General features: G+C 47.6%; 1 protein-coding gene across 2 annotated transcripts; it reads left to right on the forward strand.

Moving 5' to 3' along the window:
- Positions 1-618: 618 nt before the first annotated feature.
- WNT1 (Wnt family member 1) lies at positions 619-20,004 on the forward strand. 2 transcript variants are annotated; one of them, XM_083599675.1, is made up of 4 exons: positions 619-1,428; positions 7,314-7,567; positions 11,623-11,888; positions 17,581-20,004. In XM_083599675.1, exons 1-4 carry the CDS (start codon positions 1,328-1,330, stop codon positions 18,067-18,069), a joined length of 1,110 nt encoding a protein of 369 aa, XP_083455801.1. In that variant the 5' UTR covers positions 619-1,327; the 3' UTR covers positions 18,070-20,004. The 2 variants fall into 2 exon arrangements, with proteins under 2 accessions (XP_083455801.1, XP_083455800.1); XM_083599674.1 differs by lacking the exon at positions 619-1,428 and having other exon boundaries at positions 7,129-7,567.
- Positions 20,005-24,885: the final 4,881 nt, after the last annotated feature.

The following is a 24,885-nucleotide window of genomic DNA, read 5'->3' on the forward strand; positions in this document are numbered from 1 at the left end:
GCGTAGCTCCTGAGGACCACCTTCAGTTGCGTGGGGACTTCTGCCCCCCATGCGCCAGCCTTGCCCTCCCAATGCTTCCCCTTCTCTGCAGCTTCCCAGCGGCTGCGTCCCAAGCTGGAACCAGCGGAGCCGAGCGCGCGAGTGGCAGCAGCTTAATTCGCTCCATCTGCTGCTGTCTCTCTCTCTCTCTCCGCCACCGCGGGATGAAAGGAGGCGCTGAGGACTCTCCAGGCCAAGCCCAAGCGGGGGGATGACGTCTGGCCAGCGGCAGCCAAAAGACTCCGGAGAGGAGGAACGAGGCCACCGCAAAGCCTCGGCGGCCAAATGTGGCGACTGGAGTCCCGCGGAGAGAGGCGATCCTGCGGGATGGGGCTCCTGCTCCTGCTACTGAGCAGGACCAGGCGATCTTCGGCCGCGTCCTCACTGCAAGCCTTCCCACTCCTGTGACCGAGCGGGCCTTCTTTAAGTGCCTTCGCGTCCCCTCTGGCTCCTGCTCCTTCTTCACTTGGATCATGAACGTCGGAGACCAGCGCCTGGCTAGAGGTCCCTCGGAGGGAATGACTGGCCGCGGCCCCGTCCTGGGCTGGGGTGGGGTGAAGGGCTGGGGGAGTTGAGTGACAAGCAAGAAGCAGCCTCCCCTCCTGCAGAAAGAGGGTTTTCTGTATCTCGGGTCTCCTGGAATTTAATGTGACGGGAAGGGGAGCGGCCCGTCGAAAGGCGCTTGGCTTCCCCCCTCCCTTCCCTCCCCGTCGGGCTGTGATGCGTCTCCTTTGCGCAAAGGCGCATTGTTCGCGGTAGCGCACCGCGCCGGGTCCTTCTGGCTCGATGGCTCACTCCAGGGCGACCCTCCTCACAGCCTCTATAAGAAGCCGGCCCTGGCGAGGGGATGTCAGACGTGCTTCGAGGGGCCCCCAGCTAGCAGGACGCGCGAAGTCTCCCCCTCTTGCGCCTTAGTTGCTCTCCAGAGAGAAGCGTCGCCATCCAGGAGGGCCGGTAGCGGAGAGCAGCTCCTCGCGGGACTTTTCGCCGGCTGCTCCTCTCTTTCTATTATTATTATTATTATTATTATTATTATTATTATTATTATTATTACTACTACTACTACTACTACTACTATTTTAAAAAACCAAAAAAACTTCGATTTGGGCTCAAACTACTCTCCACAAGTGAGGACCTTTCCCCGGGCGCACAGTGCACGCCTCTCCAGCAAGGTCTTTGGAGACGGATTCTCTACCCCACCTCTCCACCCACCCATCTCTTCTCCGCTGCTTTTTTTTTTTTTTTTTTTGGCGGTTCAGCCGAGCAGGCAAGCAGGGCAGGCGAAGCGATGAGCCCCGTGGCATTAATGCTAGGCTTGAAGACCTTGTGGGTTTTGGCTTTTTCCTCTCTTTCCAACACGCTGGCGGTGAATAACAGCGGCCGATGGTGGTAAGTGCGCTTTACGCGCTGTGCGCCTTTGGGGAGCCTTTCCAAATTCGAAGAGCCTGGGGAGGGGAATCAAATCCGCCTCGGCCCGGCTTCCACGGAGGTGACCTGCGCCTCCCCACTCCTAGTGTTGCTGGCAGAGCTTCGGGAAGCTGCGCCAAGTGCCCAGGTGGAAGAGCAGAGCAAGAACCCAAGGCGCGCTCAAAGGGGGCGCACGCTCGGCGAGCCGCCCGGACCCGGTTTGCCCTGTAAGATTCCCGACCGCAGGCACGTTGTATCGCCTGGCCCTTTGCTGTGGAATCCTGATCTAGCTAAGGACCAGGGCATCTGCATACGCCTGAGAGAGGCATCCTCGTGGTACAAGACATATAGGGCAGAAAAAAGACATAGGGCTTAAACTAGCCTTCACTGACACTCCAAGGCGCCTTTGGCAACTGAGGTCAGCCGGTGGGTCTAATTTGGAAGTGTGATAGCGTACAGGTGTGCTGTAGTAGTTTCTTTTAGAAAAGTGACGACGGTGGTGATGATGATGATGATGCTATTGCTGCTGCTGCTGTTACAGCTACAGTGATGGTTAATTAAGGGCAGGAAAGTGTGTCTTATCATTTGCAAGCTGCCTTGAGTGAGGGGCAAAAGGTGGGGTATCAAATACATATATATTAATAATAATCTACTGTACAGTTTGCACTGCTGCTGTGGCACAGCTATATTTCATTTATTGTTTATTCATTTATTTATTCCTTTATTGTTGCATAATTGCTATGAGTTATATTAATATTTCTTCCTATACTACCACTTTCATTTTTACTTTTAGATGCTTAGTCTCCCCTAACAATATTTAGGGGCAGGTACTGCAACCCATTAATCCTTAATCGTAGCCCTGGGAGAAAGATCATTCCCATTACCTCTACCATTCTCAGGGGGGCTGCATAAGGGTGTCCTTGAGAATTAAATCTCAAATCTGCAAGAATTAAATGAATTCCCAATTAAATCAGAATTAAATAACAAGCCTGCACTTCTTTAGCATGGTCCACATGTGCTTCTGACCATTTTACATGTGAGTATAGGCATTTGCAATGTGAATGGGCATTCTGGCCTTTACACTCATCTTAAAAACTCTGTTGTGTTAAGACTTATGTGTGAATCCCGCAGTCTAGCTCTAATCTGTATAATTTGTTCAGTGTATTAATTATCACTGGCTCACTCTGTTGTACAGCTTGCCAAGCTAGTTGCTTGGAGCACCAGCATTTTCAGAGGCATTAAAAAGCATTGCATGGTCTCAGACCATGGAGCACTCTAGGATCTTTGGCATGTTGCAGGTATCAGGTGCATGGAATCTGAGGCTGAGCGCACATGCCCATTTACTTGGCATCCAGTGCACTCCCACCACTGGTTTGCGAAGCAGTAGACACACAGCTTTAGTCACAATCCATATCTATCCTGATTTTAAGTTTGTAACATGTACACAGAATTAGATTAGGTTACAAGGGCAGCTGCTTGGTGCGTATCTATAGCTAAGGATATGAAAATAAAGTGTGTATTCTGCTGGGATAGCTCTAGGTCTCTGCCTGCCGCCTCTTCTAAATGCAAACCTGAACAGTTAACAGAATGCCCAGCTCCCAATACTCCACACACATAGCTTGCTGTGTCCTGAAATACTGATCCCTACTAGGAGGTAAGCATCAGAAGTTGATGATGCAGTTGGGAAATGCCCAGTTTTCAGATTTCCCTAGCAATCTGTGTGTCTTGGGCTGCACAAGTACCAACTTTCAAATTTCTGGGTTGCTTACTGGTACCTAAAACTGTGGGCACAGATTTCATGCCTCCCATCATTAGGGAAAGACGTATAAATGCCCTTACAACTTTCACAGTAATCAGCATATGATGGGTTGTGTGTGTTGACAGATTCATTTTCTCGGTCGATTTGAAGCACCGTAATTATTTGGGGATGCACCATCAGCTCCCTGTTTTGAAGGAGAGAAGTACAATGTCCCACGTTTCAAATTATTTCTGGAACTGGAGTGTCTTGGATGACATGTGTACCCAATTTCAGAGTTCTAACTCATCGGAAAGTACCTTAAGAATCTGCTGCTCCAACTCGCAGTGTGTGAGTCAGTGAGGCCCAAATGTCTTTAATACTACTAGTAAATGAAGCCTGCATTCTCCAAGCATAGCTATATGTCCCTTGTTAATAAGTCCTCTGCAAGCCCCACATCCAAATCTGAGGATGCCATGGAAGTCCTACAGACCAATAGGCTGTCTTATAGAGCATGTGACTTGGCTTGATCTAAGTTAGAATTCTGGTCTTTTCTGAAAAGGAAACTCTGTGCTCCAAGCTTTGACCAGAAGGTGCAAAAAAAGTCTCCCTTCTCCCCCCCCCCCCACCTCACATATCTTGGAAAATATTTTTAAAATATATGTTCCTCAGATGCTTTTCTAGTAATTCCAATGTCTTGGGCTGTGTGAATGCCAAATTTAGGTTTCCTGGAAGAATCTTCATTATTGTATGGGTCTATTTGAGACACCGTTTTGTGATAGAGTTGTATAAATGTTCTACTTTGGGAATTTTTCTGGCAATCAAGGTCTCTTTCACCAGGTGTATCAAATTTTTAGGACTGTAACTCATCAGGAAGTATCCTAACAGTTTTAATACATCTGTGAGTCATTCACTGAATCCGTCTATCTATCTGTGTGAGACACTCATTAGTAATAAACCGCAAAGCAGAATCAACAGAGCAACAAATCTGATTTAATGTTTATGGATATCAGGAATAATCTATAGACTGAAAGCAGGAGGCACATAGGACTGCTTGCTGTTTACTTTTACGCAATACTTAGGAATGTTCACAGCCAGCTCCATTAATTTTGTTTTGTTTTTATCCTGCATTTCAGATACAAAAGCAACCCCCTCAGCATTTTAAAATAATATAAAATAGCTTAAACAAGAAAAAGTACAATCAGTAGCAGCAATACACACCAACAATTTGCACCAGATCAGCCATTCAGCCAAATGCTTTCTGTAATTGGACGGTCCTTGAAGAAACCTGCATAAGGTCTCACAGAACATCGCCTCTTGTGGAAGCTTAATCCACAGAGCAGCTGCCGTGACCTATTACAGCTTCCCTTCTTTTCAGACTCAACACACTGAGAGGAGGCTGCTGCACATGGCATGTGTACAATGTGTGTGGTGCTTCTTACCATGTAGATGCTCTTCATCCTGTGGTCAGTAGCAGCGCCAGTCCAAGCTGCTGCCAGGAATGTGTGGTATGTGGTGCTCTGCGCATGAGGCACAAGATCCAGGTGCCCAGTAGCACTACAAATTGCGGCCACTGTGGGGAGAAGTCACCACACAGGTGCTGTTTGCAGTCTCCTCCACTGGATGGGGCATGAGGTACAGCTTGACCCTTAGAATATGCAGCATAGATCTGTAATTATGTTGCTATTGTTATTTCTGATTAACAACAAACAAACAAACATATATTCTATTCAGCTTCACATATTAGTGTTGCATGATAAAGAATTATGAAATCATGAATGGTATGGAGGGAGGAGAGAGAGAGAGAAATTGATTGATTCTTGGCGTTACCCAGGAAAGTTAATTGGCAGTGGGAGGTTCACAGCCAACAAGGCTGCATATTCCTGCATTGCTGCGGGTTGGACTAGATGATCCTTAGGGTCCCTTCCAACTCTATGAAAAGGAATTGCTTCACACAGTGTATCACTACTGTGAGGGAACTCACCACCAACAGACGTAGTGATAGCAACTAGATTAAAGGTTGCTGTCAACTTTCCCCCTTTTTAAGGGAAATTCCCTTATTCCAAATAGGATTCCTCACAAGAAAAGGGAAAAGTTGACAGCTATGCCCTGGCCATTAGGTCCAGTTGCGGACGACTCTGGGGTTGTGGCTCTCATCTCGCTTTACTGGCCGAGGGAGCCGGCATACAGCTTCTGGGTCAGGTGGCCAGCATGACTAAGCCTCTTCTGGTGAACCAGAGCAGCGCACGGAAATGCTATTTACCTTCCCGCCGGAGTGGTACCTATTTATCTACTTGCACTTTGTCGTGCTTTCGAACTGCTAGGTTGGCAGGAGCAGGGACTGAGCAATGGGAGCTCACCCCGTCGCGGGGATTCGAACTGCTGACCTTCTGATCAGCAAGCCCTAGACTCTGTGGCTTAGACCACAGCGCCACCTGTGTCCCTATAGCAACTAGATTATTTGGCTTTAAATTTTATTTTAAAGTGTGAGAGCAAGTTAATGGAGGATTGTTATATCAGTGTGTATTAGCCATGGCAGCAAAATGGAATCACTAATAGTTGTAGAACTAATCCACTGCTTGGGGCTGAAGGAGGAGGTAGAGTACTTGCAAGAAAGGTGCAGAGACTTTGGACAACTCTGCACTGATTCTGCTATGTAGACCCTTGACTGCCACTTGGGCTAGTGAGTTATATGTTGCTAATGTGTTTTTTGTGGGATTTGCTAGGTAATTCTGTAGTCTTCTTTCTCCTTGAATGAAATAGAAAGGAAGGAAATTCTTGCTCAATATTTATCACATTTCCAGCATGTAAAGTGCCCCTAATGGCAAACATGTATGGCATTTCCTTTTGGTTGCTCTTTAGATGTATAGGGCGTCCCTGGCTAGAAATGGGAACACTCTGCCTCCCTTGTGTTTAATAACTAGACCAGGACTGGGGAACCTGTGGCCCTGTGGTCTTGAGACCCCGACTTACAGAATCCCTGACACTATTGAACACTTTGTCTGAGGCTGATGGAGAGCTAGACTAAGTTCCCAACTACATGACTCAGTATCAATGGCTCTGTACCACATCCAATTCTTTCTTAAAAAAATAAATAAATCATCTGTAGACTTCAGGAGCTGTTTCCATTTTTAATATTTCATTCATTCATTCATTCATTCATTCATTCATTTATACATACCTCATCTTTTCCCCTGCCAAGTGGCAGACCTTGGGGTCTCAAATTTCAGTGGCCCCCTGTGCAACACCAGAATTTGGCACCCCTGCCTCTCATGCTCTGTTCTAAATCATAGTTGCGCATCCCCTGCAGTTCCCCTGAGGCTCTGCGCCCAGTGCGACTGAACCGGTTGCACTCCCCTAAGTCCACCACTGCCCTGACGGGACTCAAGGCGGTTGCTCATTAAGGTCATCAACAGAGGCCGCCTTATGGGACTTGCCAGCGTCTGAAGCGTATTTAGTTGGGACTACGGTAAGAGGCTTCTTTGTAGGTGTGCGCAGGCTCTGGAACTCCCTGTGCAGGCAACTCCATCTGACTTCCTCTTTGATGACCTTCCGCCAAATTGCAAAGTTGGTTCTTTTAAGAAAAGCATCTGACGGATAGGAAGCTGGTTATGGTCTCCCTCTGGTATGTTATGGTTGATTGTCCTGATACTTTCGGCAGTGAGGTTAATCTGTAGGAAGTTTTAATTCCAAATTTTAAAAATTATTTTGTACCACCACTTTTATGCTGCTTGATAGTGAATATTACTGGTGCTCCTTTCATGTTGCTGTTTGTTGTTGTTGTTATTATTATTATTATTATTATTATTATTATTATTATTATTATTGGTTTTAATCATTGTCAGATACCTCAACCCCCCAATGGTTCTAAATAAGCATGCAGTGGTTTGTAGCATTTCACAGCATTCAGCAGTTCACAAGCAATGATATTTAGCATTTGACAGGTGGCAGTGAATGAGATTTTACATTTGATGCCTATGAAAACAGTCAGAAGATGCCAATAAGTCCCTCAGCTGATGTAAATATCCATGTTCAATGCTGCAAGAAATTTGAATGTGCCGTTTCACACACCAAAATTTGTGTGTCAGAATTTGAACTTTCTGCTTAAACCCTTGCCGTTCTGTGACTGCAGGGGAATCATCAATGTGGCCTCATCTACCAACCTGCTGACGGACTCCAAGAACGTGCAGCTGGTGCTGGACCCTTCTCTGCAGCTGCTGAGCCGCAAGCAGCGCAAGCTCATCCGCCAGAACCCAGGCATCCTGCACAGCATCAGCAGCGGCCTGCAGAGCGCCATCAAGGAGTGCAAGTGGCAGTTCCGCAACCGCCGCTGGAATTGCCCCACCACACCAGGGCCAAACATTTTTGGCAAGATTGTCAACAGAGGTAAGGAGGTGACAGGAGACGGAGACTGGGCCATAGGAGTCCTGGGGTGGGGATCCATTCACTTATATAGAATGAGCCTGGTGCAGCCGAGATTGTGTTCTTGCCTACCCATTGGAACAAGAGAATAAAGAATCCCAGATGATTGGTTCACCACAATCTGAAAAGCTCTATTTCTCTTCTTCTGCTTGGTTGAATCAATAACCATGTGCTCTTTCACATCTGTCTTCCCCAGTCTAGACCAGGGCTGTCCAGATGCTGGACTCCTAACTCCCATAATCTCTGACCGTTGGCCATAGTGACTGGGATTAAGGAGACCTGGGGGGCCACGGATTCCCTACCCCTGGTATAAATGGAAGTCTGTTACAACCAAATGAGCGGATTTCTTATGAATCTGCTACAGGAAGTAATGCAAGGAAGTGTACAGACTACTTTGCATTTCATGATATTTGTGTTCTGCTTCCCAGTGTTTTGTATGTGTGATGCAAGCTTGTGTGACTCATTAACAATGGATAAGCTTTTGCACCACTGCTGCCCTATTGTCTGTTCTTCCCTCCTCTTTCACAATCAGAGCTTCTTTTCATTTTTGCTTAAAAACATTATAAATCCACACGGCAGCACAGATATTTGCATTTGCCATAGACCCCTGGCCCAGTTAGTGATGATCACAAGAAGTACTCCAAGGGCGCGCGATGCAAGTCTTAGCATGCACACCAGTTTCCCAGACTGCCTGAGACCAAGACAGGCCACTCTAACCTTTACCTTTACTTTACCTAAACTTCCTGAAATGAGAGTGGGAAATGTGTAATCAAAAGCAGGAATTAGGTGGAACAAGTCATAAAGTTACCCAAGTCAAGCCTGGGCTATTGCTGTCTAGTGTTAACTAGAAGAGCAAGATAGCCTCACCTGCCCCAGGTGCATCCTTATTTGGAATGCAAAATAGGCATGAGAATAGAAGCATTGTTATTGACAGTGTTAAAATATGTGTCATGAGGATATTATGTTCATAGTGGTGCAGCAACAAAACTGCTAGCACATTTGCATAGCTAAGTAGAGTCTGCTTTGGTTTCAGATTGAATGAGGAACCATGTGTTGAAATTCCTGAGTTGCACTAGATGACCCTTGGAGTCCCTTCCAGCTCTAGAGTTCTGTGATTCTATGATGCATTACAAACATTACGCATGTTGTCAAAATATCCAGTGGAAGGATTAGCATCTTTTGTTGAACACCTGTTTGCTTATAGGTCTTGATGGTCAGTTCGGCTGACGTTCTGTAAGCTGGCTTGCTCCGTGGGTTTTGGTGGCTAGAATATGTCTCTTCCATAAGCATTGCAGTGTGACCACCCAGAGACACCAGTTCAAGCATGGAAGAAGCAGCCTGTGGCGGGATAGGTGTTTGTTTGAAGGGGGTCCAGATAAGTGCTGTTTGCTTTAGGTTGAATTGGTGCCATTTTATAAACTTAACGTTGTCTGTCTTGGAGCTTGCCTGCTCCCCCATGCTCCATGTATATCAGGGGGTGATTAACACGGGGAAGGCCTGTCCCATCTTGCCTCAGGCCACCCCCACCCCACCCACCCACTCTGAGGCCTCACTTCCCAGGCATGCAGAGCTTGCAGGTTTCAGGAAGGGGTTCACAAGATTTTTAAGGCACCTGGAAGCTGCAGTTGCTTCTTCTTGCATCTCTAGCAGCAGGGAGTGGGCAGGGCGTCCACCACGACCACAAGATCTCGCCAGAAGCTGCTGCCACTGCTTTTCCTTGCTTCTCCAGCTGTGGCGGCAGGGGCAGATGGGGCACCCATGGTGACGCCGCCCCTTGGGATTCTGCCACCCAAGGCAGCTGCCTCATGACTAACTGATGGCTCTCCAGATTGATAACATCTGGAGCTGGGCTCCAGATCTCAAAGGCCAAGGATGATGGCAGCTGTAGTACAGCAACATCTGGAGGGCCAGAGTCAGATTAGCTATCATGATTTAAATAGATATTGTAAACTGAAAAATATTCCAGTAGTCTCTAGTTCTCTCCCCTCATAAGGAGGAACTTGAACAGCTGCCCCAGAACTTCCTGGTCCTTGGGAAACTGGGAGAATTTGCACACAAATGAAGCACTACAACCTGTCCGAAGGCACCACAGTCGCCTTGAATTTATTCAGTGTGCGGGGAAGTGCCATGAAGCACTGGAAACCTACCATGGGTTCCCAATTCATGTATTGAAAATGTCTTCTGGTTACCTGTCATTATTATTAACCAACAGCCTTGTACTCACAGTTGCTTGGGAATTCTAAGAAACCAAAAATCAGTTTTGGAATTAAAATCAGTACACTTTTGAAAGGTTCAGTTTCTTAAGAGGAGTCCAAATGCATAGTGAACAGAGAAACTACACTACTTTCCAAAATATATAGCAGTTGCCCCACCATTTCTTCAAGGAGCATAGGGTAGCATGCAAGACCCCTTATTTTGTCTTTGCAACAACCCTTGTGGTAGGTTGCTCTAAGAGAGGGCAGCTGGCCTTTGTGAACTTCCTTCCCAGCTGGGGATTTGAACCTGAGTTTTCCCCATCCTAATCTGACACACTAACCATTATTTCACCTTGGCTATCATCTCTGCCTCATCCTGGTTAGGATGGCTTGTGGTGCCACAGTGGTGCTCTATGCTGGTGAGAGAGAGAGAGAGAGAGAGAGAGAGACCCCTTGGAAAAGGCAAAATGTGCTTGTGTTGCCCAGAGGAGGCAGTTTAAGTGCACAGCTCCTGTGTGCAAAAAGTTTCCTTCTATTATCAGCGCATAAACACAGCACACAGCTGGGATTTGTACACCAGGCATCATGTATTATTTTGGTTTTTAATAGTCAGTAATTGTTATTATTTTCCTCTCCATATGAAGAGGAAAGACATTCCTTTCCCACAAACTCTCAGACTCTTTAGCATGCCTCTTCTTGCTCTTCTTTCCCAGCTAAAGAATTTTTTTAATGGTTTGCAGTATTTAGCCAATCAATCTTTTCAATTCTTTGATTCGAAAAGATGCTCCCAATTCATCAGGAAGCAGGTTTTTAAAAGTGACTGTCCTCCTTTTGTATAAGAAAGAGGGGAGACTTCTCTAAGATAGTACCATCACACACATCTTGTAAGCACAAAATCGAGATTGTACAGCAAGAATTGGGGGACCTGATGCACTCCAGATGTTGCTAAACTACAACTCCCATCATCCCTGACCACTGGGCCATGCTGGCTGGACTGACAGGTGCTGGAGTCCAACAACATCTGGAATACCACACATTCCCCACCCCTGCTGTAGGCACACTGGATTGTAACCCCGAGCTTTCCCCATGCTCCTTGCAACATCTGGCTTAGTTTGCTTGTATGAATAACCTATCTCAACGTAGTTGTGCAGGCTACCCACTATCAGTTTATTATAACAGTTTTGGTTGGATTATGCAAGGTGAACGGTGGATGGAGTTTGGCAGTTGGATATTACTACCTCCCAAGTATGGTGATGGCAAGGAGACTCTCATGGCTGTTTGGTCCCTGCCGGTAATTGTCTTGTGAACAGGGCAGGGCAAAAACAGCGTCTTGGGATCCTTCCGGTTTGTGGGACAGGGATGGACGGCAGGATGTTGCGATTCTATGATTCTACGAACCGTTTCTTTTTGGTTTTCTGATTTTTATGGGTATTCTTCTGGCTGCCTCAATAAAAGTTCACTTTGCAAGGTGCCTCCATCTTCCTAAATGTGAAGAGGGAGAGAAAATACTTAGACTCAAAGAATTGTAGAGTTGGAAGGGGCCACGAGGGTCATCTAGTCCAACCCCCTGCAATGCAGGAATCTTTTGCCCAACCTGGGTCTTGAACCCACAACCCTGAGATGAACAGCCTCATTCTCTACCAACTGAGCTATCCCAGGGGATACTTGATGAATGAGGCAGCAGCTGTTATTTGTGCCAGCAGTGATGTTGATCTCCAGGCGTGTGCTGGGGTGGCCTTTATTCTGAACGGGGAGAAATGAACTGTGGACTCTGATGCCGCATGCTGACATGCCATATCTCCCCCTCCCATCTCCCACCTCCAGGTTGCCGCGAAACAGCTTTCATCTTCGCCATCACCAGCGCTGGCGTCACCCACTCTGTGGCCCGCTCCTGCTCCGAGGGCTCCATCGAATCCTGCACCTGCGACTACCGCCGGCGGGGCCCAGGGGGTCCTGACTGGCACTGGGGTGGCTGTAGCGACAATGTGGACTTTGGCAGGGTCTTTGGACGAGAGTTCGTGGACTCCAATGAGAAGGGGCGGGACCTGCGTTTCCTGATGAATTTGCACAACAATGAAGCAGGACGTCTGGTAGGAAGTGAGAGAGCGTGTGGGCGAGGAAGTGTAGACAAAGCTGTATATGTGCTTGCAGGTGTGTGTGTGTGTGTGTGTGTGTGTGTAGATTGCTGTGTTTGCAGCACCAAACCAACTACCGCAGGGTGCAAGCCTGGGTGGTGTGTATGGAGGTCCTGAGTTGCCAGAAGGAGGTGTACAAGGTGCCATCCAACCGTCTTAGGGACTCCACTCCTTAGCCTTTTCTTCCCCAAAGATATCCTGCAAGGCAGCAGAGGTTTAGGATCAGAGTTTTCCTTCTTCTAGATGGGCTACCTTCCCAGGTGGGTGAGCCTCATCTGCACTACAGCACGTGCAGAAACCCACATCTCAGCTGCAATATTAACACTGGGCTGGGCTGTTGTAAGCTATTTTCTTTCCACAATGGGGATAATGGATGACAGTGACATTGGCAGGATTTTTAAAAACATGTTGAAAAGCAAACAAAAATACGAATAAGACCACAGTTAGAGAGAATGACAACCTATTGTGTGTAGACTAGGGGATGCCATTCACACAACCATTTTTCACATGGTGAAGTCAGCAACAGCTGACTTTTGCTGTTATCTGAACTATCAAACTGTTCTTGTGAGTGTTTCAACATGTGTCTAGACTCTAGACCATAATTCACTCTGTCCTGACCCGACCAAAAAAACGTGGAAAAATGGCTTTCAATCAAGAGCGGATGTGTAATGATTTGAATAGTGTCCAAGTACTCACAAGATTGGCTCACTATACTAAACTCCACCAAAACAGTTAACTCTGGCTGCGTACACATCATACATTTAAAGCAGATTTTTGCCCCAAAGAATCCTGGGAACTGTAGTTTATCCACCATATAGCTGCACTTCCCAGCACACTTAAAACTACAATTCCCAGGATTCTTCGGGGTGGGGTATGTGCTCTGAATGGGGAATCACAAGTTGGCAGAGCACTGTTGCACTCATGACTTGCTTGTGGGCTTCCCAGAGGCAGAATCTGGTTGGCTGGATGCTGAACTAGATGTGCCTTTGGCCTCACCCAGCGGGGTCCTCCTTGCATTCTTCTTCTTCCTATTTTCCTCAGTGGAACTCAAGGCAGCTAAATTGCTAAAAATATATAATAAAAAATAATAATAGAATGAAAACTATATAAAGTCATACCTCGGGTTACAGACCCTTCAGGTTGCATTTTTTCGGGTTACAGATTTGCCAAAACCCGGAAGTACCGGAACAGGTTACTTCTGGGTTTTGGGGGTCACGCATGTGCAGAAGTGCTAAATTGCACTTTGCGCATGTGCAGAAGCACCGAGTCGCAACCCGCGCGTGCTGATTGCAAATGCTGCGGGTTGCAAACGTGCATCCCGCACGGATCATGTTCGCAACCTGAGCGCCCACTGTACACACATAAGATCTGTTTAAAACATACAAATAATTGTACTGTAAACAGCAGGGCACCTGCCCTTTCATTAAAAGCAGTCAGTTTCCAAAAGCCTGTTGAGAGAAGAAGGTCTTTACCTGCCAGCCAAAGGACAACGAGGAGGGAGCCAGTCTGGATTCTCCAAAGAGGGAGTTCCGGAGTCCGGGAGCAGTCACCAAGAAAGCCCTTTCCCGTGTCCCAAGGGACCAGATCCCACCCAAAACCATATCTAGTATTCCTAATCCATCCTCCCCATGGACTTTAATAAAGGCAATATGATACTGGCTTTAGCTGCATTTCTCTCTTTCTGCAATTGGAAGGAGAAAAGGCCTCCCAGCCACTCTGAGCAGCAGCACAGCCTTCAGCAGCCTGCCAGCCATGGTTCCCACGCCCCTGGGAGTGACGGTATGTCACCATCTAGTGTCAATCCCATGGGCATTCTGAAATATCGCCAGGAGAGGCTGCCTGCTATCATTATTGGTCTCAAGTATGCTTTCTTCCTTTTTCTTAAAAAAACCCAAACAAACAGAAAAAGGGGGTGGGGTTTAGCCTCCTCATAGTTAACTAAGGTTAACTCCCACCTTGAACATTTCATAGAAATTCATTCCCCCTACATCCCTGGAAGCAGAGAATCCCACCCCGCTTGATGTGTGACAAACAGTCCCAGAAAAATGAAGCAAAGATCTTTGGCTGTGCAATCATTATTTCCACCCCCAGCAATTCTATGAAGAAGTTTCTTTCTCTTTAGCTGCCTGGTTTAATAGCCTTCACGCTCTGTGGCTCTCTATAGCTGGAGCCCCAGCTCCCATGCTCCCTGGCCATTGGGCCAGTCTGTCCGGAGCTGATGGGACTTGGAGTCCAACAACATCTGCAAGGCCACAAGTTTCCCCGCTCTGCCCTGCACCCTTTTGGACATAGAGGAACGCCCCCTGCTGCCAGAGGCACTGCTAGGATTGTCAGGGGTGGGAGAGATCAGGTACCTTCTGCCACCGCCAGCTCTGGCCTCTCCACTCTTGCTTTAGATGCAGGAGGTTTTTAAACTCTTAAGAGATGGGGCTCCTGCTACTCCCAGTAGCACAGTCCCCTCTTTGCCAGATCCCTCCGCCTATATGATGTTGCACCACTCCAGGAAGCGTGGGTCGGCTGCCTCCCTCTTGCCACTCAGAACTTGGAGTGGCTCCAGAGCAATGGCATCCCATTGCGTTGCAACACTCTGAAGCCCTTCTAGGAAGTCTAGGGGGACAGAGTGCTGCAAGTGACATGAGCCCCTTCTTAATTTTGTTTATTTATTAAAGAAAATGAACCCTCCTCCACCTTTCACCTCTAAGATAATTGGCAGGCTCGTAGCTCATGGGCAGAGCATCTGCTGTTCATGCAATTCCCAGCATCTCCAGGTAGGGCTGGGAGGGATCCCAGGAGTCAGTGTAGAAAAGATGGACCAATGAGTGTGACTCAGTGTAGGGCAGCTTCCCATGCTCCTCTGTTTCCTGCCCACTCCTTTCTCCGAAGGGCCAAGCCCCTCAGTCCGCTGGCTGAGCTGGGCAGTGGGCCTTGGACAGTGCAAGTCCTGGTCCACTATTCTGGTTCTCCAACACAGCCTTCCCTGCCCTTTCTAGAGGTTTTATATCCAACTATAACCATATTCTACTGGCTTTCACTGTTCCACCAGGTTTCTGATATGGCCACTATATATGGCATTCCAGCTCTCCCGTCTTGGCTTTGAGGCTTCAGTTATTAGCCTGTACACATCTAGGCATTGTTCCTTCTCCAAAGGGCCTCTGTTTTGTTTGCAGTTTTTATTCCCATAATAATTTTTTTCTCTTTCGAACGGCCGTCTGGGTGCTCATTGTCAAGTTCTACCCAATCCCCAGTTTGAGGACCTGAAATATTTACACCATCAACTCTAAGAAATTGATCATCCTAAAAAGTCCCAGAAATCAGAGTAAAAGCTGCTCTGTTAACTTTTTAAAGTTCTGCTTGGCAGGAGACCGAAATGGGTCTCATTTTGCCTTCCACAATTTATCACAGGGCACAATTCCCCCTGCATGACCCTAATTGAACATGAGCTGTGCAAGGTCTTAGGCTGTATGTGCACACCATACGTTTAAAGCACATTGCTTCCCTGAAAGGACCTTGGGAACTGTAGCTTATTAAGGGTGCTGAGAACTGCAGTTTTGTAAGCCATAAAGGACTGTTCCTGGTATTATTTAGGGAAGCAATGTGCTCTTAATGTATGGTGTGTACACAGCCACCAAATTGCTCTTCTGCAGCAGCTACTCTGCACAGTAGGGCTTGCACAGGAGAACTTCCTGGTGGATTATGTGCCCAGTGCATCAAATCTGCCTGTCTGCCACTTATGGTATCATAAAATCTGCTCCCTGACCTCATGGCGGGGCCTCTACACTCATGAACAGAATTGTGCAAGAGCTATTTGTGTATCTCTGTGCTCTCTGCATCCATGTATGTGTGTGAACATGTGCATTGGGACGTGTGTGTCCCTGCTGACTTCTCAGAAGTAGGTTATAGGATGGGCGACGAGGGTGGCAGCAGGCAGCATGGGAGGGGTGGGCTGTGGTGGTGTGATGGCCAAAAAAGGAGGGGGGAGCAGGGGGAGAAGGCAGCCCTTAAGCAGGCAAACCTTCTGCATGCTAGCCAAGCCCAGAACCACAAGCCCGGCTGCCATGTGGGCTCCTACACATCTGGAAGGAAATGGTTCCAATTCTTCTAATTGCAGTAAAACCCGTTTGGAAGGGAAAGCTCTGGGCTTGGAAAGACGCATCCACATTCCGTGGGTGGGAGGGGGGCCCACAGTGCGCCAAGGGAGCAGCTCCCTCTTGCAGGCAAAGGGGGGGGGGAGAGATGGGTCTGGTGGGAGGAGGGGTTCCCAGCATAGCAGAGCAAGTGAGAAGCACAGACCCAAGCAGCCCTCACCTCGCGGGCACTGAGAAAACTTGGGCAAGCTCCTCTGTTGGAATTAAGAACAACAATAATGATCTTGATTAATAATAATAATAATAATAATAATAATAATAATAATAATAAGGTGGCACTTCATAGCACTTTATGTACAGTACATGGTCCACATAATCCCCACAATTGCCTATAAGGTAGGTTATAAGACAAGTCCTGCTTGATGAGGCCAAAGGCCCAGGTAGTCCAGCATCTCACCAGATCCTTATGGGAAGCTCAAAAGCAGGTCCTGAGAACGTCAGTGCTCCCCGTCCCTTGTGATTCCCAGCAGCTGGCTTTCAGAGGCATCCAGAGGCATACTCTGGTGGTGGATGTTGGACATAGCCCTCGTAGCTAGAAGCTGTTGATAGTTTATCCTCCATGAATTTGTTTAATCCTCTTTTAAGTCACTTAAGGTTGTGGCCATTGCTACTCAAAACTGTTATCCCCCTATTGCAGATGAGGTGGGGGAAGACTGAGGGTAAGAGATATTGTCACGAAGTGAGTTTGTGGCCAGGGCAATATTTGAACCATAAACTTCCTGACTACTGTTTCACTATGACTTAGCTGTTCCACTATGCTATGAAAAGTATGCAGCCCTAGGAGCCAAGCGTTTAGGCATGAATTTAGATCTGGACAAGCTGGTACGTGTGCAGAGGAGGGCAACCAAGATGACCAAGGGTCTTGCAAACCAAGCCTTATGAGGAACGGTTGAGGGAGCTGGGTATGTTTAGCCTGGAAAAGAGGAGATGGAGAGGAGATATGAGAGCCATCTTCAAATATCTCAAGGGCTGTCACATGGAAGAGAGAACAAGCTTGTTTTCTCCTGTTCTGCAAGCTAGGACTTGAGCCAGTGGCTTCAAGTTACAAGAAAGGAGATTCTGACTAAACAGAAAAGAACTCTGGCCATTAAGAGCTGTTCAACAGTGGAATGGACTCCCTTGGAAGGAGGTGGACCCTCTTTTCCTGGAGGTTGTTAAGCAGAGGTTGGGGGGCATCTGTCAGGGATGTTTTAGTTGAGATTACTGCTTTGCACGGCATTGGACTCGATGGCCCTTGGGGTTCCTTCCAACCACACAATTCTATGATTCTATGGCAGGCATAGGCCAACTCTGGCCTTCCAGATGTTTTGGAACTACAATTCCCATCATCCCTAGCTAACAGGACCAGTGGTCAGGGATGATGGGAATTGTAGTCTCAAAACATCTGGAGGGCCAGAGTTTGCCTATGCCTGTTCTATGGTGTGGGCCATACTGTGGCTGGCTCAGAACCCTGCTGCTCTGGTGTCTTCTAACAGGCATTTCCTTCCTTTGTTACCATTCAGACGGTCTTCACCGAGATGCGCCAGGAGTGCAAGTGCCATGGGATGTCTGGCTCCTGCACGGTCAAGACCTGCTGGATGCGGCTGCCCACTTTCCGGACCGTGGGGGACTTTCTCAAGGACCGCTTTGATGGTGCCTCACGGGTCATCTACGGCAACAAAGGCAGCAACCGGGCCTCCCGGGTGGAGCTGCACCACCTGGAGCCCGAGAACCCTGCCCACAAGCCCCCTTCGCCCCACGACCTGGTCTACTTTGAGAAGTCACCCAACTTCTGCACCTACAGTGGCAAGACAGGGACAGCGGGGACAGCAGGCCGCTCCTGCAACAGCTCCTCCCCTGCCCTGGACGGCTGCGAGCTGCTGTGCTGTGGGAGGGGGTACCGGACCCGGACGCAGCGGGTGACGGAGCGCTGCAACTGCACGTTCCACTGGTGCTGCCATGTCAGCTGCTTGAACTGCACCAACATGCAAGTGTTGCATGAGTGCTTGTGAGCAAAGAAAGGAAAGCGAAGAACATTCCGCATCCAGGAAACAAAACACTTCTTAATAGAGGGGATCCAAAAAATGCACACCCCACCAAGGAAAACAGCCCTGCCTGCCGCCGCCACCTCCCCTCCCCATCTGTCTCCGCACCCTTTATTGGTCTAGCCAGCAGGTAGCTGTTACCCGCACCCAGCCACCCCTGCCCCAAACAAGGTTCTGCTGTCCACAGACTACATGGAGAGAGAGACTCAGCACAAGCTGGATGGATGAAAGAAGCCTGGGAGGAAAGGGGACATTTGTGTGTATATATGCTTGCCAGACCCAGGTCCCCACGAGTTCAGATTGTGTCTCTCTGCTTGTTAGGCAGCCCCTCAGGTCCTGCGTGCTTGTCAAGATTCTCATCACAGGCTTTAATTTGAACCAGATCTCTTCATCAGGGCAGAATCCTGGAAGACTTCAACACTTGGCCTTGTATCTCCCAGTGTATTAGCTGTATTCCCATTAGCTGCTGGAACTGTTGCTGTTGTTGCTGTCGTTGCTGTCATTGCTGTTGTTCCTATTCTTGCAGAGTGGTCAGAATAGGAAAAAAATACCTCTGAGCTTGTGAAGAAAGGTTTAGGAGTGTCCAGACTACAGGGAGCATCTTCCAGGCATGTTTGACCAACACGCAACCTGGCATCTTTCATTTCACAGATTAAGCATTGCCTCAGTGGACTTTCCTTCTCATTGATGAGACACTGTATAAGATTACTAGGTGTTGGAGTGAATGTCTTTTATTTAATACTTTGCCTTTTCGTATCCCCCGTCCCATGAGGGATGCAACCCAATGTGCCAGTTCCATGAAGCATCGCTGGAGCACCAATCCCAGGCCAGCCTTCCCCAGCTGGGTGCTTTCCAGATGTTTTGGATTACAGCTTCTCCCAGCATGGTCAGTGGGAAGGCATGCTGGGAATTGTAGTCCCCCACCAGCTGGAGAGCACCAGGCTGGGGAAGTCAGAGGCGTAGGAAGGGGGGTGCAGTAGGTGTGGGCCGCCCCAGTGTCATGACTGAGGGGGGTGACAAAATGGCAGGCGAGCGGGCAGCACACCTTATGCCCAGCAGCAGCAGCTCTTCTGACCCAGTGGCAGAGAGCAGCCCTCTGGGAGGGCACCCTCCACGCCCCTTGGGCAGCTCGGGCATATGCTCCACCGCTGGGGGAAGTCTGTTCTAAGCAATCTGTGGAGCCACAATTTTATAACCTATGGGGGCATATAGATTTGGTGTGCCTATATAAGCCCCATCAAAATGAATGGGAAGTGAGCAAGAGCCCTACTCTGGGCAGTTTTCATTTCTTTAGATGGGACATGCAAAAGAGAACATCACGGGCTTCGCACGCCAGTCCCTTGGTTCTATCTCCGAGTGTCACATCTGTGCACAACAAAGTGGCGATACAGTGGCTTGATCTGTCAAAGGCCCCTGGTGTTGACTTGCCAAGTGCTTGTCAAGTTCAAAGGCAGGCAGGCAGGCAGTTTCCCCAAATTACATGTTGTTACATGTGTTTACAACTATTCCCAAATGCAGTGTGCATGCACGCACACACACACATGCACACACACACACACACATGCATGCACACACATTCATGTGCCTTCTGGCCTTTGATCACTTTGCCAAGAAAATGTGTTTGGAGAAAGTACTGGCTTTTTTTTATTAAAAAAAGTTGTGTTTTTTCTCCTCTTCGTTTCACTCTGCTCTCACCCACTCACCGGATAAACCTGTAAGTAATATGCACTGAAGAAGTGGTTGGGATTGCCGAGAATTTTACATATGTGTGTAAATAAAATATTTATTGTTGCCTGTTTCATATTCTTGTAGGCCTGGACCAAGGTTCCTGCTCCTAGATTTATGTGTCCTGAATCCTGTTTCTGGCACTCTAGAAAAGAATAAAGTATATATTTTTATCAATTCAACTGAGTTTAATGGGTTTGCTACATTCTGCTGAAAGGCCAAGAATGGAAGTGCCTGAATCTGAGCTACCCTCTGCATTGGGGCTCAGTTGTGCAGCACAAGCTTACTTGGCATCCTTGTGGAGATGGATGCAGATCACCTTCACTTCTGACTTGACCTCCTCTCCACACAGGTCATGGCGTCTTGCCTGGCAATCCTCACACTAAACCGAATTATTTGCAGCTGAGTGACAACGTATCTTTTGGGAACTCAGCCAATCGTCACTTAATGTCTCCAAGTGTTGGATAATTTACCACATCCTTTGCTAATCTGTTCCAATGTTACCCGCCCTATTAAGAAGCCGCATCTCACTTCCAGATTGAATTCATCTAACTGCAAGCTTCCAGACGCTGGAATTTGTTGGGCTTTGGTCTGCTAGGTTAAAAAGCCATCTCATTGCAGGGTTATATGAAAGCAGAAAACGAAGACATGTTACTAGGGGGAGCATAATCTATGATAAAGCTTCCACACAACTTATATTGAATTAAAGGGGTAAGAAAATCTGCAATTTATGGATGGAGAGATGGATAGATGACTAGGCTAATGGACCTTCCTGCAAGCCATTCATTTGTCCAGAGTTCAAAGCCTTTGCCTTTTTATTTATTGACTGCATATAATAATTTTTGATTATTCATTAAATTTATTTATTAAATAAACCGCCCTTCATCCAAAGATAACAGGGCAGTTTACAATATAAAAACACAAAATACATACCACAGTAGCAAAAAAACCAATAGTTTTAAAAGATATAAATTGTTTAATTAGACAAAGGCCTGGGAGAAGAGGAATATTTTTGCCTGGTGCCAAAAGATATGCAACGAAGGTGCCAGGCGAACCTCCTTGGGGAGAGCATTGAACAAGTGGGGGGCCACAGCAGAAAAGACCTCCAGACCTCTCACAGGGAAGGCACACGAAGAAGGTCCTTGGCTGTTGCCTGTAGTGTCTGGGTTGGTTCATATGGAGAGAAGCAGTCTTTGAGGTATTGCAGTCCTGAGCCATTTAAAGCTTTATAGGTCAAAACCAGCACTTTGAATTTGGCTCAGAAACTAATTGGCAGCCAGTGCAGTCAAGCCAGGATTGGCGTTACATGATCACACCATCTTGCCTGGTGACCTGGACACTGAATTCTGCACAAGCTGAAGTTTCCAAATCATCTTCAGAAGTAGCCCCACGTATAACATGTTGCAGTAATCTAACCTAGAGGTTACCAGAGCACAGAAGACAGGAGTTTGGCTATCCCTGTTCAGACAGAGGTGCAGCTGGGCCACCAGCAGAAACTGATGGAAGGCACTCTGTGCCACCAAGGGCCCCTGAGCCTCAAGCGACAGCACTGGGTCCAGAAGAAGCCCCAAGCTGTGGGTCCGCTCTTTCAGAGATATAACCCCATCAAGAGCAGGCAACCTCCCATCCATCCGGTCTAGGGAACCACCCTGTAACAGTGCCTCAGTCTTATCTGGATTGAGTTTCAGTTTGTTGGCTCTCATCCGGTCCATTACTGAAGCAAGACTATGGTCTGGCACATCCACTGCCTCACCTGCAGATGTAAAGGTGAAGCAGAGCTGTGTGTCATAGGCATATTGCTGACAGTGTACTCTAAAACTCCAGATAACCCCACTCAGCAGTTTCATGTAGATGTTAACCAGCATAGGGGATAAGATTGAACCTTGAGGAACCTCACATGGAAGGCTCCACAGAGCCTAAGCATCGCCCTCTGGAAGTAGGACTGGCTGGATCTGAAGAGAATTGGAGTCCAGCAACATCAAGAGAGCCACAGGTTCCCCAGTCCTAACCAGCATGACTAATGGTCAATAATGGCGGGAGTGGGAGTCCAGTAACATCTAGAGAGCCACAGATTCCCATCCCTGCTTTCTGAGATCTTTTCCACTGAATATGCCACCTTTGCATTGAAAGCATGTGCCGAACCAATTATCTATGGCCTTATTCCCATGCTTAACAACACCATTAAGCTAAGCAGCAGGAGCAAGATTTTAATCTGTGTTGCTCAAAGTATCCAGCAGATATATGTAGAGAATCATCAGCACTGAATAATGTGTTGTGCAGTTTATAATAGACCACATTTGCATCAGTTTACACTACTACACTGTTGGCTACATAGTGAGCTTCTCTGTTCCAAAATTAGGCATGCAAATCTATCCAATATAAAGTTGCCCACTTGACCTCATGGTGTGGGGGTTTGTAGTGCCCTCCCTACTGGACTGCAACTGACCATTGTCCATTTTTGCTGGGCTGATGGGAGCTAGAGTTCAGCCACATGTGATTGGCACCACATCAGCTGTCATTGAGTAATGAGCTGCAAAATGTCAACACTTCCATGTCCATACAAATCATTGATTAAAAGTTTCAATAGTATTCCCCCCCCCAAGCGAACAAGGACCTCATATGCTCTCCCCTTTTACAGTTCTTCTTGAGGTCCTGTTCATTATTTTTGTGATAGTTTCCCACCTAGAGGAAAGATATTTCCCTTGCCCTCTTGTCACTTTCTGTTTCATTTTATTATTTGATGGGGTTTTGTTGTTGCTACTGTTTCTTTCTCCCTTTCCCGCTTGTTTTTCTGGCTTCATGAGCTGATCTTTGTGTCTTTGATATACACATGTTCCAAGAACAGTCCAAGGAAGTCAGTAGCCTTTTGATAAAGTTACTGGCTTCCTTGGGACGAAACCCAAAACAGAAGTTCTAATCTGAAGCAACATCTGGGGCTAGGTTTAGCCTGCAACTGCTGATTCAGATGCATTCTGGAATATATCTCAGAGAAAAACATATGGGGCAGAAATACACCTTTAAGGCTGGTGGACTTATGCACCTTAGCAGGTGGAGTCTTGAGGCAGGGACCTGTCCACTTGTCAATGGTGCTGAAAGCAAAATGCTTTGGGCACAGGATAGCTAAGGGGGCTTACTGGGACACTTTCATCTACTCCTATAGTTTCTGGAGTAGCCAAATCGTTTGTAAAAACAAGGAGGTAGGTGTCCATTGTTTTCAGATGGAACCTGGATTGTTCTCCAACTTCAAAGCACCCCCTGTAATTGATGGAGACTGTTGCCATGGTCCAGGCATGGAACTCAAGCCACTTCCAGACTTGCTATTCTGTGGGCGGGATTCCGTCACAAGCTGGCAAATCCAAATTGCATAATTAAAGTGGATTTGGCACTGTTGTACAGCAGACCCATTTCCGCACACACAAATGAACTTTTTGTAGTAAGGAAAAGTCCTGGAAAGTGTGGGGTGACTGTTGCTTGATGCAGTGTTGCATAACCTCTCTGCAAATAAATTGGAATGAATGCTCCATAAAGAGCAGGTTTCTAATTATTATTATTATTATTATTATTATTATTATTATTATTATTGTTGTTGTTGTTGTTGTTGTTATTTATTTGTACCCCGCCCATCTGGCTGGGTTTCCCCAGCCACTCTGGGCGGCTTCCACAAAGACCAAAAATGCACTAAAATGTCACACATTAAAAACTTCCCTGAACAGGGCTGCCTTAAGATGTCTTCTGAATGTCAGGTAGTTGTTTATCGCTTTGACATCTGATGGGAGGGCGTTCCACAGGGCGGGCGCCACTACCGAGAAGGCCTTCTGCCTGGTTCCCTGTAGCTTTGCTACTCGCAATGAGGGAACCGCCAGAAGGCCCTCGGTGCTGGACCTCAGTGTCCGGGCAGGACAATAGGGGTGGAGATGCTCCTTCAGATATACTGGACCGAGGCCGTTTAGTTCCATGCAAACTTTGTGCAGATGAATCAGGATGAATGTTAAAAAGGTCACCTGTAGTCAACCTGAGTCTGGCTCTGCTGTACCTCCAGCTGAGGGGCTAGACCAGGTTCCTGATGCTGGGATTGGGAATGGTGGTTGGGTCAGGAGCCTGCAAAACCCAAGCCTGAACACTTGCAGGCAGCTTCCCCCTGAGCTCAGTTCACCTGCCTGCACCACTATACCTGCAGCACCATTGCAGGGAGCTAGAAGACTACAGAAAGAGAAGCGGCTTGCCTTTAGGCCAGGGGGCTGGCTCTTTAAAGATTCACATTCTTCAGGCAGGCTGAAGCATGGAGCCAGGACTGGCATGAGGCAGTTTGCTGCCCTTCTATGACACTCAAAAATCAGCTGCTCATGCTACCTAATGGTAGAGTTGGTACGTGGTGGAGCGTAACATGGGTAGACTGGATGGGAGGACTCACCAGGCCTCAGTCCACCTCCAGCCTTCTCTGGGGGAAGTTGCTCCCTTGTAGCTTTCCACCGTGCCCCATGGCCTTGTGGTCTCTGCTGCAGATGGGTCATCACAGCTATCAACTGCCACTGCCTTTGTGGGCAGGAGCTCAAGAGCTTTGCATGCGCCACAGCCTTGTTATATAAACCTCAGCAGTAGGCGCTCAAAAGCCAGGGTGCTGCGCCCAAAAATCAAAGCTCTCTGGTTCGGCTGTTTCCTTCCTGCTTTCAATCAGGCTATTTGCCTTGCTAATCCCCACACAGCCTAAGCAAAGCACAGAGGGATGCCTGCAGGGCTGGTTCCTTCTTGAGCCAAATGAGCTGTGGTTTTTGAGGTGCATCAAGAGCTCAAACCCCAAAATAGCGGGGAGCTAAAAAATCTCCAAGTGTTTCATTATGGGATGGGAGAGGCGGCTTTGAATTCAAGCGGGTGGACTCATGCAGGTGGTTCACTCCTGTTTTGAGCTGGCCTTCAACCCAGGCAACTTGACCTCTCTGCTTTCCTCACAAAGCTAGTATTTTTTGGAAGTGTCAAAGCAGGGTTACTCAGAGGAGGACTGGAGAGATTCCCCAGTCACATCTGGCATTTCATACTGACTGGTTCACACATGCCTCATCT

Source organism: Podarcis filfolensis (genome assembly GCF_964270895.1).
Source record: "Podarcis filfolensis genome assembly, chromosome: 2".
Lineage (NCBI taxonomy): Eukaryota > Metazoa > Chordata > Lepidosauria > Squamata > Lacertidae > Podarcis > Podarcis filfolensis.

Excerpts from the sequence above, each read along its gene's own strand:
- WNT1 (XM_083599674.1), top strand. The coding sequence starts at position 7,210 with ATGTTCAATGCTGCAAGAAATTTGAATGTGCCGTTTCACACACCAAAA. Across the intron at positions 7,568-11,622 it reads TGGCAAGATTGTCAACAGAG|GTTGCCGCGAAACAGCTTTC; the intron begins GTAAGGAGGTGA and ends TCCCACCTCCAG. Across the intron at positions 11,889-17,580 it reads ACAATGAAGCAGGACGTCTG|ACGGTCTTCACCGAGATGCG; the intron begins GTAGGAAGTGAG and ends GTTACCATTCAG.